Here is a 15,816-nt window from a genome sequence, read left to right on the forward strand (position 1 = left end):
ATTTAGATCAGTGCTTAGCACATAGTCAAAGCTATATAAAGGTTGGATATGATGATGGTGTCTTAGTCATACCACTATTTCTGAGACTCTGCTGATCCCAGATGGGAAAGTGTAAGCTTTACACACACACACACACACACACACACACACACACACACACACACTTATTTAATCATTTTAATAGCATTGTGTGATAAGTGTCACTATCCCTTTTATAGACAGTAGAAATCAAGGCTCAGAGAGGGGTGAAGGTACTAGCTTCAAGGATGGTGGTTAGTAAGTTGCAGGTCTGAGATTTGAAGCCAGAATAGCTGAACCACTGCCCTTTGTTCACACAAAATGAAGACTGTTAGCCTGAAAAGAATGAGTTCTTCAGAACTGAAGGATTGATGTCCCCAGCATGGACTCCGGCATTGGATATTTCCTAGTAATTCTCTGGGACTTATCTGAGTACATGCTATTTACTTTTCTTCATTATCAAAGACCATGAACTTACTCTGTCTCGTCCCTTTGAGGAATATGATTTATGAGGCCTGGCTTGCTCAGTCAGATTGCTTGAGTGCCAGAGTGCCAACTCCTCCTCCTTCTGAAAGCCCATTGGCTTAGTGAGAATTTGAACAGCGTTTACCTCCCAGGGTTACTGTGAATGACCAGAGAGAAAGTGCCTGCAAAGCTCTCTCTTTTTTTTTTTTTGAGACGGAGTTTTGCTGAGTTGCCCAGGCTAGAGTGCAGTGGCTCCATCTTGGTTCACTGCAACCTCTGCCTCCCTGGTTCAAGCAATTCTCCTGCCTCAGCTTCCCAAGTAGCTGGGACTACAGGCGCCCGCCACCACGCCTGGCTAATTTTTTTGTATTTTTAGTAGAGACGGAATTTCACTGTGTTAGCCAGGATGGTCTCCATCTCCTGACCTTGTGATCTGCCCACCTCAGCCTCTCAAAGTGCTGGGATTACAGGTGTGAGCCACTGCGTCCGGGTACCTGCAAAGCTCTTATAGAAAGACAGGTACATAGTATGAAATCTATCTGGGCTATTTTTATTTCATTATTACTTATTTGGTTTCCAGTAAGAGATGCAATTAAGGCCAATGGAATACACATTTTAGTTTTGGTTTTCAAGCTTTAGAACTAAGATTCTGAAAATACTCTTTGGAGTCTGTATATGTATACCCCAAGGCAAGTTTATTCATGCATTTTTGATGAATATGAACAAATATTTATTAACAAATGTGTGTTGAGTGTCTGCTCTGCACAGGCCCAGGGATGCAGCAGCACGTGATACAGATAAGGCCCACTCCTCTGGTATTTAGATGCCAGGGAGGGCTGCCTCGTGATAGTTGCTATCTCTTCTGAACACAACTTTCGTTTTCTGCTGATTCTGTAATAACATACTGAAGCAAACTTCCTGAAAACAAAACAAAATCCAAGCAACCTACAATCTCCTCTTTCTCCCCACATTCCGCCCAAAAGGGGAGCTTCAGATAATATAATCCTGTCCACAGTTTATGCACAGCCATCATTTACATAGTTTTGCTTTCAGCTAGTTCCGAGTATTGACTAAAATCTTTTACTTGATGCTATTGAAAACCCAGCCATCCCATTACTGGGTATATACCCAAAGGATTATAAATTATGCTGCTATAAAGACACATGCACACGTATGTTTATTGCAGCACTATTCACAATAGCAAAGACTTGGAATCAACCCGAATGTCCATCAGTGACAGATTGGATTAAGAAAATGTGGCACATATACACCATGGAATACTATGCAGCCATAAAAAAGGATGAGTTTGAGTCCTTTGTAGGGACTTGGATGCAGCTGGAATCCATCATTCTTAGCAAACTATCACAAGAACAGAAAACCAAACACCGCATGTTCTCACTCATAGGTGGGAACTGAACAATGAGATCACTCGGACTCAGGAAGGGGAACATCACACACCGGGGCCTATCATGGGGAGGGGGGAGGGGGGAGGGATTGCATTGGGAGTTATACCTGATGTAAATGACGAGTTGATGGGTGCAGCACAGCAACATGGCACAAGTATACATATGTAACAAACCTGCACGTTATGCACATGTACCCTACAACTTAAAGTATAATAATAATAAATAAATTAAAAAAAAAAAAAAAAAAAAAAAAAGAAAACAAAGGAGGTGCACGCACGTGTGCGTCTATGACTGGAGAGGTGCGGCTACCTATGTAATTACGCCCGGGATATAACTAGGGAAACAAAACTCTCCTTTAAAAAATAACTCAATGGATTAGAAGTTTATTCTTAAAGTGGGTGAAGACTTGTTTCAAAAATCTGCAGATAAATAATAAGTTACATTAAAAGCCCCAAATGCCCAGTTTAGTTCCTGAGGTCAAACTGCAAATAAACTATGTCTTGAGGGGAACCATTAAGGGGAACTTAAAATAAGAAGCAATTTACCTAGCAGTATCCTGGTGCTATGGAAGGAGGAATTCCCTCCAGAAGAGCTGAACTGGACCTAGGAGGGCAGTTTACTGTAGGATTTGTTCCACTTGCTTAGCTGCATTCCAATAACTGAAATGTTGAATACCCACACACAATTATTTATCTTTCAAACAAAACACTAAAGTGTTAGTCTTCTGTGGGATGGAAGGAGAAAGAACTGAGTATCTTGCTGCATAAACGATTTCTCTTGGTAAAGATTGTTATTTCTTCTGAAATCTTTCTCCTCTCTTTGAACAGATGACCCCAAAGCCATTATTGCCAATCTCACGGTAAGTGTTGCCAGTTGTCCCGCCTCTGCCCTCCCCAGGCCTCTGCCCCTGGAGCAGCCTCCCTCCCGTGTGTGACTCCCCCCAGCGGGGGGCAGGAGGAACACTTTCCTCACTGCCCTGCCATCCTGTATATTTGTTTCCTTAAGAGCTTTCAAAACTTCTGGCCTGTGGTCAGCTGCAGGCTCCCTAATGGTCTTGGCAATGATACAAACGGAGACTATCTGATCCTTCCATTAGAACTGAAAAGTATTCATTCATGATTAAACAAATCTTTACTTTCTCTGAACCAGAACTGCCCACCCACTCTGCTCCATTGTTCCCGGATGCTGGGTAGCAACCTTAATAGCTCAAGAGCATCTAACCAGATAAGCCTAAACCTATGTGCTCCTCGCCTCCCACTGACACCCTGCCCTCAACCACTTGACTTGAAGGAGTTGGGAAAGGCCTAGGAGTGTGAATTGCTCTTAGCGATGGTCTCACAAGCCAGGAATGCATCTTAAAATTCCTAACTCTCCTCGGATAGCCTGTCATATCATCTCCAAGGTTACTTAATCTCTTTCGAATCTATTTGTTTTCAGCGTACATTATTTGATAGAAACAAATTTCATTTATTCACTAACTAACCTTTAGTTAGGCTTAAAATCTCCTTCAGCTTTCTAGAGAAAGAATTTGTGAGAATTTTTCCAAAAGGCATTCCATCTAAAGTCTGATTTCCATTTCTATTTCAGTGTAAAAAACCGGATCAGCACTTTAAGCCTTACTTGAAACAGCACCTTCCCAAACGTTTGCACTATGCCAACAACAGAAGAATTGAGGATATCCATTTATTGGTGGAACGCAGATGGCATGTTGCAAGGTATCTGGTATATGGGCTATTTCTGTTTCTCATTTCCACAACCACCCTTTTGGCAACTGGAACTATTTTATCATCCTTAGTCATCGCTGAAAGAAATATCAGTTGGAAATCTCACTGTTTCCAAAGATTTTGTGGGCTACGTAAACCATCAGTGATGAGACAACATATCTCTATGTTCTGGGTCTCAGCGTCGTGGTGTGTCTTTGTGGTCTGTCAGTGCATCTGTGTGTGTGTGTGTGTGTGTGTGTGTGTGTGTCTTTCTTTCTTTGAATTTACATTCTAACCTCTATTCTTACTACTTGGGTAAGTCAAAAGTATAAATGGGACCTTGCCCTAGTATATTGGGTTGATTTGATCTCAGTTGTTGAGACTTTGCTTGTAGCAGTATTTATAGAGGACTTCAGAAAATGTTAACGTTAAAAACTCTGTTATTGTGGGCACTTTTTACATTGCTTTAAATATTCCCGATGTTTGCCTTCTATTGAACTACAAGAGACTCTCCAATACTGAAGAGAAGTTTCCTTGCTTTTGAATGTGGTCTAGGACATGTCTGGAGGCTCTAACAACTTGCAATGAGTTAATTATTAAGGATTTATCCATTTTCACAGAGACCTGGAAGTAGCTGTTTCCCACTCACTCTTACTCCAACTTTCTGCTTAAGAAAAGTGCTGTGAATTTGTCTATCTCAATAATTGAACAACTGCCACATGCACTCCAGCTAGGTACTAGTTTGCAAGAGAGAGAAGATAACAAGAAAATATTTAAAAACTCTAAGTTCTAAGAAGAACTTAGAACTCTAGAAATGTGTATCAGTATGGGACGCTTAGAGAGACGCATGGGACAGATATATAAATATCATGCTGTAATTTTCTGGGGTGTACTTAGAGTTAACTATGTGGGATTATGAAGAAAGATGTATGAAGAACAGGAATTATTGGAGTCTTTTAAAACAGTTGTGGGAAATCCTCATGGAGAATTTACAGGGATGTGACTGAAATTAATTGGCTAAGTATGTGCTCCTGAAGAATTAATTGGCTGAGTATGTGCTCCCTTTTATGTGTGGGGCAGCTTGGAAGGGGTCACACTGGTGCAGGTAGTAGGTTCAAATGGCAAAAACATGGGAGCTGAGTAGAAGTTAAGTGAAAGATGATGACAGTTGGGCAAATTACTGTAGCCCAAAAGCAGGCATGTTGGTTAACAATACATCTTTTAAATTGAACTCTTCTTGCATTGTTGAGGTATTATATGCGTATGTCTTATTATCCCAAGCCCTTATTATTCCAAGGTTGGAGACCCATGTGTTAGATTTTTTGTTTTCCCAAAGCACTTTCAGTGCTATGCACACATAGGTACCTAGGAAATGTTTGTATTAAATAAACATGAAAGTTATTTTGGAAAAGGGTCACATGACACTTTTGCAAAAGGTGTCTTCTGTCACAAAAGGAAAGATCAGATGGTCTTGATGTCTAGAGTATTTCTGTTTTCTGTTTCTAAATGAAGATGTTGTCTAGGTGAGCCATGCTTTTGTCAGATATGTCACGATTACCGTTAAGTTGGCTGCTTAGTTGTACTCTAGTTGTATTGTATATTGATAGATAAAGTTGCATGCAAACATTTTTAAAGAATATAGATCTCCATTCATTGTTTAAACATCACATATTTATTTTATTTTAAATTTTAAATTATTATGAGTATATAATAGGTGAGACATCACATTTTTTTAAAGTGCCTACTACGTCTTGACACTGAGCCTAGGGAGGGGTACATAGAAATGAAACAGACAAACATGGTCCTAGAGTCGAGAATCTTACAGTCTTGGAGCTAGTGAAGCACCTAGACAGGCAGAGCATGACTTTTGACAAGCGCCCTACTTGGTGTCCTACTTGGTATAAGCACGAGGTTCAAGGAAAGCATCATGACTTCTGTTCACAGGTCTCCATTTATCCTGCAATAACTGTCAAAGAAAGTCACTTGGAGAAAAGAATAGGATCCTCTTTTCATCGTCACAAGAAGGATGCAATTAAAATAGAGACAAATAGACTTTCAAAAGCCCCTTCTTAGAGTTTCTTTGTACCCTGAAATTACCTTTCTAGCAGAGTAATTTCATTAGAAATCCTAACTGATCATGAAATTGTTTCAATTTAGGAAACCTTTGGATGTTTATAAGAAACCATCAGGAAAATGCTTTTTCCAGGGAGACCACGGATTTGATAACAAGGTCAACAGTATGCAGGTATGATGGCACTACTGTGAATTGAAGTTGTGTTTTAGTGATTCTTTGAAAGAATAAGTAATGATGGTGTGAGTGAAGTTGTATGGTAGTCATAAATAGAGGAAGGGTTCCTACCCAACAATACTTAACTGTTTTTGTTTTTCTTTTCTTTTGGAAGACTGTTTTTGTAGGTTATGGCCCAACATTTAAGTACAAGACTAAAGTACCTCCATTTGAAAACATTGAACTTTACAATGTTATGTGTGGTAAGTCACTTATTTAATCAAAACCATTGAAACAATCTTTAGTTAGTATACGATCTTTCTCAATGTCAGAGAAAGAAATGAGGTGTCTATTTTCTGGGACCACCTCCTCTTCCCCACAAAAGGTTATAACTTGCCCATTGGTTCAAAGACAGAATATTATCCCCTTCTAAGGCTTCTTTGTCTTCCTTCAACAGTTGACTAATGGGGCGTTTTCATAGTGTTGCTGTTGGCAGCCTCTGGCTGGTCTAACATAGCATTACAGTTTGACACCTCTGGTCAGAGACCTGATGAAGCAAGAGTTCTGCACAGAGCCCTCTCCACCTCCATCTCTCGCATTGCAGCCCAGTTAAAAATGTTGCCAGCTTGCATCCTGGCCAGCTATTTATGTGCTCTTAATTATTTTTCTTCCTTGAGCTTCTAGTTGCTGAATGAGGACAACTTTTCCTATTTAGTAAGGGAGTGCCAGTCTGGTGGTTAGAGGGGGAGTCTGCAAGTCGGGTCTCCTGGGTTCTTTTCCCATCTTGGCTGCTAGCTCTCCCCTGTCCTGCCTCTGAGCTCAAGCAAGTCACTGAATATGCACTTGGCAACCATTCATTTGCTATGAAATCAGCCTGTTCATGGCTCAGTGGCACTTCAGGGGACAGGGCCAAAGCCTCCTCACGTCCCCACACTTCTGTGGAGTCATTAGAGGGCAGACTTCTAGTTAGCTATTGATTATAATTCTCATTTCAAAAGGTGGAATTAAACAGTCCCAGAGAAGTGCAGAAAAAAGTGATACTGACATGTATGGTCCTTGGGTTGTAACTATCACAGATACGGGCAATAGTTAATCAAGGTCTTGTTCCTTCACTCTTTCTTTTGGGAATCTCTCTCTCTATTCATGGTCAAGCAATGAACTTGGCTATTTCAGAAAGCTGTGGCAAGATGTACTCAGTCCAGAATTGTTCAGGAGGTAAGGAGGGGGTGCCTGCCATCTACATTGGGTTTTGTCCAATTCTGATTTGTGTTCAGAGTTTTCAGACCCCATAGAAGGTGAAGGCTTTTAAACCTTACCATATCTCATCAAAAAGATGTAAGAAGCACCTGCCTCCTTTTCTTACTTTTCATTAGATCTCCTGGGATTGAAGCCAGCTCCTAATAATGGGACCCATGGAAGTTTGAATCATCTCCTGCGTACTAATACCTTCAGGCCAACCATGCCAGAGGAAGTTACCAGACCCAGTTATCCAGGGATTATGTACCTTCAGTCTGATTTTGACCTGGGCTGCACTTGTGATGATAAGGTAGAGCCAAAGGTAGAAATAATCTTTATGTTTATTATGGAGGAATGTGTTGGGTGGCTAACAGTACTGGTCAGTAGAACTTTCTGTGACAATGGACATGGTCTATAATTGTGCTGTCCAAAATGGTAGCTACTGGCTAGTGTGACTGAGGAACTAAATTTTTATTTTATTACTTTATAATTAAAGAGCCCTATGTGGCTTGTGGGTACCATATTGAAAAGAACAGGTATAGACCATGAAAAACAAAAAGTAGAATTCATGTTGCTAATCTGTGGAGTCACAGTTCTCAACCAAAATCTTTTTCTATTTTCTTCAACTGTGGATCACATGTCCGTTAGTCATGGTCCCAATGGGAAACAGGTGGCCCATATAGAAGAGATTTTGAAAAAGAGTTTAGGCCTGGTACAGTGGCTCATGCCTGTAATCCCAGCACTTTGGGAGGCCGAGGCAGGCGGATCACTTGAGGTCAGGAGTTCTAGACCAGCTTGGCCAACATCTATCTCTACTAAAAATACAAAACAATTAGCCAGGCACAGTGACGCACGCCTCTGATCCCAGCTACTCGGGAGGCTGAGGCGGGAGAATCACTTGAACCCAGGAGGCAGAGGTTGCAGTGAACTGGGATCGTGTCACTGCACTCCAGCCTGGGTGACAGAGCGAGACTCTATCTCAATAAAAAAGAAAAAAGGAAAAAAAAAGAAAGAGACTTTAAAGGAATTGTTTCAGTCATATTTAATGGGTAATTTACAAGGGCTGAGCAGCGAGATGGATAGAAGTCAATGAGGAGTGGTGAAGTGCCCTGGGGTTTGCGTGGTACCCTCCAAAGCTTGAAGGGTGAGGGGAAGGAGTAAATTTCCAGAATATGGAAAGAGAGCTGAATAGAAAGGAACCATTGTCTTTGGCCAATGAGTGCAGCTTGTGCATTGCAACCCAGCAGGGAGCACTCCCAGCAAGGGGAATACTACCCTCATCTTCCTCCCCTGTACTTCCTTTCACATGTTTCCCCTTGATAGCGCCCAACAGCGAGCCACAGGGCAAGTTTGCTCTTTGATGCCATCCCTAGAGGTCAGCCTCCCAGGACACAGAGCAGGGTGTGGGAGGGTGCAACAGGGATGTGGTAGTGGTGCAAACAGAGACTACTCCTGCATACTATGTTTGGACAGTTTTTCTTTTTTTCTTTTAGATGGAGTCTTGCTCCGTTGCCGAGGCTGGAGTGCAGTGGCGCGATCTCGGCTCACTGCAACATCCGCCTCCTGAGTTCAAGCGATTCTCCTGCCTCAGCCTCCAGAGTAGCTGGGATTACAGGCACCCACCATCACTCCCAGCTAATTTTTGTAGTTTTAGTAGAGACAGGGTTTCACCATGTTGGCCAGGCTGATCTTGAACTCCTGACCTCAGGTGATCTGCTTTCCTTGGCCTCCCAAAGTGCTGGGATTATAGGCGTGAGCCTCCATGCCCGGCAGTATATATCTATTAAATAATGTATTAAGTAATCTTTTGTATAGTTTCCTAAAATAACCTATACTATAGTTTTGCATGTTGTAAAATTTTAAAAAATATTCTTATATGTATCTTGCAATTATTTTGTTTATCATTATGTTTTTGAGACATGTATATTAATACATGAAGTTTTAGCTCACTTATTTTTACCACTAATACAGTGGTTAATGTTTAATTGTATAAATATACCATAAGAATTTTTTTTTCATTTTCCTACTTAAGAACATTTAGTAATTTGCACACATTAGCTCTTACAACGATGTTACCACAGACATTACTGGAAATGTCTTCTTGTACACATAGGCTAGGATATATAGTGAAGGGTAGAGTTGCTGACTCATGATGTTTCAGAATTGCTGAGTCATTACTTTTTAGCTTTGGTGAAAAGTGATTTCATAAGTTAGTTTGGGAATCACTTCAGTGTGCCTAGAGATTAATCTGAAACATTTAGGCATTATCCTAATTAACATACATACATATGCCCAAAGCATCATCAGTACCGACATGGGAAATTGGCACCGTGATTATCCATAGTTTTAAGGAAAGGAAACAGAGATTGAAGAAGGTGCTTACAAACGTAGAACTGCTAGAAGTGAAGCCCAGAATGTCAGTTTGAGAGAAAAGAGTAATTCCTCAAAAGAATGTATGACATAGATGGAGTTTAGAGTTCGCTTTTGAATTTAGCAGGGTGCTAAGTAGACAGCAGGGCATAGGAGAGAAAGAACATTTCTGATTTGCTTTCTTTTTTCCTTAACTGGTTTTCACACATGAAGAACAAGTTGGATGAACTCAACAAACGACTTCATACGAAAGGGTCTACAGAAGGTAAGGGGTTGATGCAAAACAATCAGATAAGGTTTTTCTAGTTTTCAAAAATCTAAGAGGCTTCTTATTTACATTATAGTGTAAGCACGATACTGTTTAAAATTAAAATTTATATTGCAAAGTGACTTTTATACCTGTCTGGCAAAGGATATTGGTTTATTCCATGTACACAGGATGCCAGCTGTGTAATAGAAAAATTCCAATAGCTTTTCTCCCCCTTCAATAGCTTTCAAGCCCTCTGAAAAATACACAAGCGGTTTGTATCTGATGGGTCCTAAGTTAAGGTGCTATGGGGCACTCCTCTAAAGGGAATGATAGTCACAATGATAAATAATAGCAGCTGGTGCCCATTCCAAAACGATCTACCTCAAGAGTCAGTGTGTATATTGTGAAAGGGAGAGATACACAGAAGGAATCAAATCAGAACTCCCTCCCACATGAAAGATCATCTCGAGCCCTAACTCTTACTTTATGTACAGTGATAACAAGCACATATTAGTGAACTTTTGCAAGCTTATGATATGACCAAAAAAAAGCAAAACAAAACCCAGTGACTTTAAAATGGTTTCTTGCTCCCATTTTACATTTTAGTATGCTGGCTGTAGGCCAAGGGCAGCTTTGCCCCATGTGTGTTCTTTATTCTGGAATCCAGGCTGAAGGAGTAGCCTCCATCAGAGACATGTCTTGCTCTTGGCAGAGGGAAAAGAGTGGCAGAACTGTGCACTGGGTCTCAGTGCTTCTGCTTTTATGAGGTATATGTCACTCCATTCACAGTTTGCTGGCCAAAGCTGAGCACATGAAACCAATGGTGTAGGGAAGTGTATTTTTTCCATGGGGACTCTATCCTGCAAGTCATATGGCAATGGGTGGAGGCAGTAAATAATGAGGAACAAGAACACAATCTACCATGCAGTCTCTTTTTATCTGATTGTGAAGTTTCACAAAATTGGAGGAAAACAGAAGGGGAGCGGAAGCCTCCTATACATGTTACTAGAGTAGATGGGACAGCATGTTGAAACAGCCAGGAAATGACTAAAAGTGTATGTAAAATGCAGAAAGAACTCAAGTATAGCAGCCACAAGTCATGCAGCAAAGATGCACATGGTCAAATTCTCCTGAGAGCATCGCTTGGGTTATTAGCTTACATATGGTTCTGTTTATCATATACGCTCTTTCCAATCTGATTAAGTAGAGTTGAGGAAACCAGTAGAAGATTTGATTTACTTGACTTATTTTTCCTCTTTTAAAGATCTTCATCTGCCTCCTTCTTCCTTTTCTGTATCTCCATCCCACTTCTCCCTTTGATCACAGAACACACAGACTCTGGCATAGAACTGAATGAACCTCACTTTGAAGATAGGCCATTGTTGGTGGAAGGCACACAAATCCTTCACAAACTCTACAAGTGATTTGCAATGTTTGACACCTAACTTCTAGTGGACTAGAGTGTCATTATAATTAGAACAATTAGAACATTGCTAGAGTCGAAAGATGGGGAGTCTCATGATTCAAGTTTTTCAGATATTTAGTTGCCAAGGCAGAGAAATACTACTCAGATGTTTCTCTTCTAAAAGTCTGTAATGACATTAATTATGGTAACTTCTATTGGACTCCCATGATGTTGCTGATTCAAAGTCTGACTGTTCATGGTACTAAAGCATTTCTGTCTGAGAAAAACATTCCTGCATTTAATTTGTTGGTGGGTGGCAGTGTCCTCATGTGACAAAACCAGTCTCACAATTCGGTATAAACAATGACTGCAGCTGGGCACAGTGGCTCACGCCTGTAATCGCAGCACTCTGGGAGGCTGAGGCAGGCAGATTACCCGAGGTCAGGAGTTCCAGACCAGCCTGGCCAACATGGTGAAACCCCATCTCTACTAAAAATACAAAAATTATCTGGGCGGTAGTGGCGTGCGCCCAGCTACATGGGAGGCTGAGGCAGGAGAATTGCTTGAACCTGGGAGGCAGAGGTTGCAGTGAGCCGAGATCGCACCACTGCACTGCAACCTGGATGACAGAGGGAGACTCTGTCTCACAAACAAACAAACAAACAAAAAACATAATCACCTCAAACTTTAGAGCATAAAAATACGAGACATGTTCTTAGTGAGTCACTGACTCTCAGGGCTGTAACGAGGGATATCGTTAGGAAGGTTATATCTCCATTGCTCTGCTCCGAGTGGAACATGAGTTTCTTACTTATATCACTGAAGTGTCTTTTTCTACCACGGAAGCTTAAAGTTTATGTATTTTCATGGAAACAAGCCCTCGTGGATTCGTTCAGCAAGCATGTGTTGAATCCTGACACTGGGCTGGCACTGGTTACTCTGACGCAACTGTACCACTTTTAGTTTCTAATTCATGGCTTCAAAGTGGTGGCATAAAATATTGAGGGGAAATCTAGAATAGCACAGGTTATTCTAAATCTGCTCATAGCCTAGTGGCAACAGCCTTTCATGATACAAGAGCATCTTCAAAAGTATTTGTCTTATTATGTGCAATGCATTTGCTTGCTTAGAGGCTGGAATGTGTATAAACCTCAATGCTCTTTCTCCTGTTGCTCTTTCTCTATCTCTTTGTCTCTTGGGCTTTGTCCCCTTTTGGGCTCTATCTCCGTCGTTTCTTCAGTGGCAAAGGGACGTTTTCTTGGTCTGAGTTCTTTCGGACCTTTATGATGTTTCCTGTGTTATAAATTTGGCCTCCTATTTAAAATGTTCAGTGTCTGCCCTACTGGAGGAGATTTTTGTGAATGTGAACACCATGTGTGTGAGCACATGTGTGTATGTTCAGGGGAATTACTTCCCCTTTCTAGGTACCTTTGAATACATATCAAGGCTTTTAAAGTAGTTTGTAAACCTAAACTTCTATGTAGCTGTAAAGTTGTACTATTTTTATTATTAGTTTTTTAAAACACAGATGTAAGTAGCTGATATTTTTCAGAATACGTCATGTGCTATACACACTTCACCTATAACATTTATATGTGGCTGTCTTAATGTCATATGCTGTAAAATCACTCATACATCTGTACAAAATACATGAGTAAAAGCTGAACGTTCCAATAGTGAAACAATTACGGGGATATCTGTGATTAAAAAAAAAAAAGAGGTGTATTAAACTAATCTTGGGCAATATTTTGCTATAAATATTTAAACTGATGGAATCAAATCCTTTACTAAAATAAAGAGAAAGAAAAATGTAATCCTCAAAAATGGCAATCTCAGCTGCTTGCCAAACTTTAATATTTCTAGATATGTGGTAGACTTCAGATCTTAATTGCGTGCCTGTTGTTATTTCTGGATCTCATATACCTTATGTCTTGGCAGACTTTCCATGCAGCAAAAACTCATTTCCTTGTGGCATTGAATCCATGGATGAATGAATGAATGAAAAGAAAATTTAAAAAATCTCTTGTAGCAAGAAATTCTGGCACTATAGCCAAGTATAATTTTCACTGCAAGAATAATTGCACCATTTATTTTCACCTTAGTCTTTTCTCTATTTACATTGCTATAAAAAAGTGTCACATTTTCTTAGGTTAGCACTCACCATCATCTTTGTGAAAAAGGAATTAAAAATAATTTTAACACCTATGTATACTTGGCTCCTTATCACACACAATGAGAAGTTAGTTTGGATAGGAAAATGACTTAAACACAGCTGGACCCAGTGGCTCACACCTGTAATCCCAGGACTTTGGGAGGCCGAGGTGGGCGGATCACCTGAGGTCAAGAGTTCAAAACCAACCTCACCAATATGGTGAAACTCCATCTCTACTAAAATTACAAAGATTAGCTGGGCATCGTGGCATCCACCTGTAATCCCAGCTACCAAGGAGACCGAGGCAGGAGAATCGCTTGAACCCAGGAGGTGGAGGTTGCAGTGAGTCGAGATCTCGCCTTTGCCCTCCAGCCTGGGCAACAAAAGCGAAACTCCGTTTCAAAAAAGAAAAAGAAAATTGACTTAAACACTAGTAATTCTTGTTAACTTTAAAGCAGAGTCCTGAATATGGCTACAGGGGGAGCATCTTCTTTAGCTTTTGTCAATTCTGGAATGTTTCTCATTTGTGTTATTTCTTTGGAGATATTGGTTGTTCTAGAGAAAGAAGGAGATAGCACTCACTCGTGTTTCTGAGTGTCTGTGTCTGCGTGTGTTATCTGTGTGTTTTTGGGAATACTTGGAAGAAATCAATACATAGTAATTGTTTTTTGTTTATAGTAGAATTCAAGATGAATTTGATGGTAGATTGAATTTTAACAACTTTTACCTAGCAATATTCTTTGCCAGTATTGAGGTAGAGCACATACCCTTTACTAAACAGTACAACTGCATCTGCTACAACTGCAGCTACTTTGAGTTAAGACTAAACAAGGCACTTTACATATTTTGCCTGTAAACAGTGCAACATTCCAGGGAGATATAAAGCTTTGGGAGATTAAGTTACAGAGTACCAGAACTATAAAGAGCTGAGATTAGATTTGAACGCAGTTTTATAGGGCACTGAAGCCCATGTGCTTTCATCTGAAAATGCTTCTTATTCTAAGAGTGGGAACAAAGGGAATATGTCAAAAGGAAATTTTGTTTTTCATGTACATTTTGTAGCCTGAGTAGAGAGACTTTTTGCTCAACAAAAAAATTTGTATGTCAAAGTTTGGAAGTTGCTTCTGAAATACTAGATGCTTTGACAGAAACTACTGTCCTCATTAGCTTCTCAGTGGGCATTACTCGGGCAGGGCTCATGCTTGGGAGTAGTTGGATCTTCATTCCCGTATACTCTCCATAAAAAAACCCAGCAGCCAGCACCCAACTGGAGACCACCCAAAAGGCCAAGCAGAAGAATAATGGCCCAGGAGGGTGGAGGCCTAGGATTCTAGTGCTGCTATGCAGCTGAATTATTTTGTGCAAATCATAAACCTCCAGTTCCTTCATCAGTAAGCTGGAGATGATACTATTGATCTGCCCAGTGTACCTTTCAGGGTAACATTAGACAGGTCATACGTAGAAAGCCAAGATTTAAAAAAGTACTTATCATTAACTTATCAACAAGTGTTTGCCAGGTGGATATTATGTGATTGGCATTGTTGGACATGGAAGATACAGTGGTGAGTAAAACAGATGAAGTCCCTGTCCTCATAAAGTTATTGTTCTGTTGTAGGATTTATCTAGTTGATACGTTACAGCATAATGTTTTCAAGGTTGGGGTAAGAAAGAACAGGGCACTAAAGAGAGGCCTTGAATCAAATCTCAGAGGAGGTTGAAATGGCAGCAAATGATAATAGGCACTTGTAAGGCAAAGGAGAAAGTACGCAGGAAAAGGAAAGATCTTGGGTAGAGATTTTGTGGTAAGATTTAAGAGCACATTATTGTGGGAGTGAATGTTTTAAAAAAACAAAAAAGAGGAGAGATTTTCATGTGGCTCTCAAGACAGCCTGCTCATCTGTGGGAATCTGAATCAGGAAGCTGAGGAGGGAACAGGAACACAAACTCCAGCCTCTACGACTCAAATTTGGAAGACAAAAAGAATGAGTGCTGGGGAAGTCCACACCACTTAAAAAGATTGGCCTCACAGTATTTTGCCAAGTGTGGTATCTGGAGGAGAACCTTGGCTTGTACCAAAACTGCCAAAGACACTATTGTAAACAGGGAACTGGGGTGTGGAATGAAGGCTTGGTCTGGAATTCCACGACAGGCATTCCCAGCCTGGGAAGACCAGGTTATACTAGATCCACGTCAAGAAATCCCGGAAACATATTGCAAAAGCAGAGGCTTGCAGGCTAGTCTCCAGGGTTGCTGGTCTCGAGATACAGATCTCAATGTATGCCGAGAACAAGATTCAAGTACATTTTGTGGCCTGAGTAGAGAGACTTCTGGCTCAACAAAAATGCAATGGGTGGCTCCCCCAAGATGTCATAAAGACTAGGAATGACTCTGAACCTGTGATTCTTTGATACTTAACTGAAAAAATAAAATCTAAATTTTGATTCTGGACCTTAAAATGGGTGTTTCTTACTGCAGAGATTATTTCCCCCTCTTTCTTAGATGAAACTATTAAGCTCTAGGAAGATCCAAGTAGACTTTTTGGGTCATTGGAGACCTTGGATGGATTTTTAGGAGGCTGTAAAAA

The 15,816-nt window shown here is 40.5% G+C and overlaps 1 protein-coding gene across 10 annotated transcripts in view; it reads left to right on the forward strand.

Annotated features, from left to right (window-relative positions):
• The window catches only part of ENPP2 (ectonucleotide pyrophosphatase/phosphodiesterase 2), a 125,177-nt gene that overhangs the window by 92,426 nt on the left and 16,935 nt on the right, over positions 1–15,816 (forward strand). For 8 of the 10 annotated variants that reach the window (XM_050802092.1, XM_050802094.1, XM_050802096.1 and 5 more), the window contains 6 exons: positions 2,717–2,748; positions 3,477–3,604; positions 5,750–5,837; positions 5,995–6,082; positions 7,193–7,377; positions 9,639–9,690. In XM_050802092.1, coding sequence (XP_050658049.1) covers positions 2,717–2,748; positions 3,477–3,604; positions 5,750–5,837; positions 5,995–6,082; positions 7,193–7,377; positions 9,639–9,690 — 573 coding nt within the window. The remainder of the gene's footprint in view (positions 1–2,716; positions 2,749–3,476; positions 3,605–5,749; positions 5,838–5,994; positions 6,083–7,192; positions 7,378–9,638; positions 9,691–15,816) is intronic. The other 2 variants (XM_050802093.1, XM_050802095.1) reach the window with 1 other exon arrangement.

The sequence above is a fragment of the Macaca thibetana genome, chromosome 8 (genome assembly GCF_024542745.1).
Source record: "Macaca thibetana thibetana isolate TM-01 chromosome 8, ASM2454274v1, whole genome shotgun sequence".
Taxonomy (NCBI): domain Eukaryota; kingdom Metazoa; phylum Chordata; class Mammalia; order Primates; family Cercopithecidae; genus Macaca; species Macaca thibetana.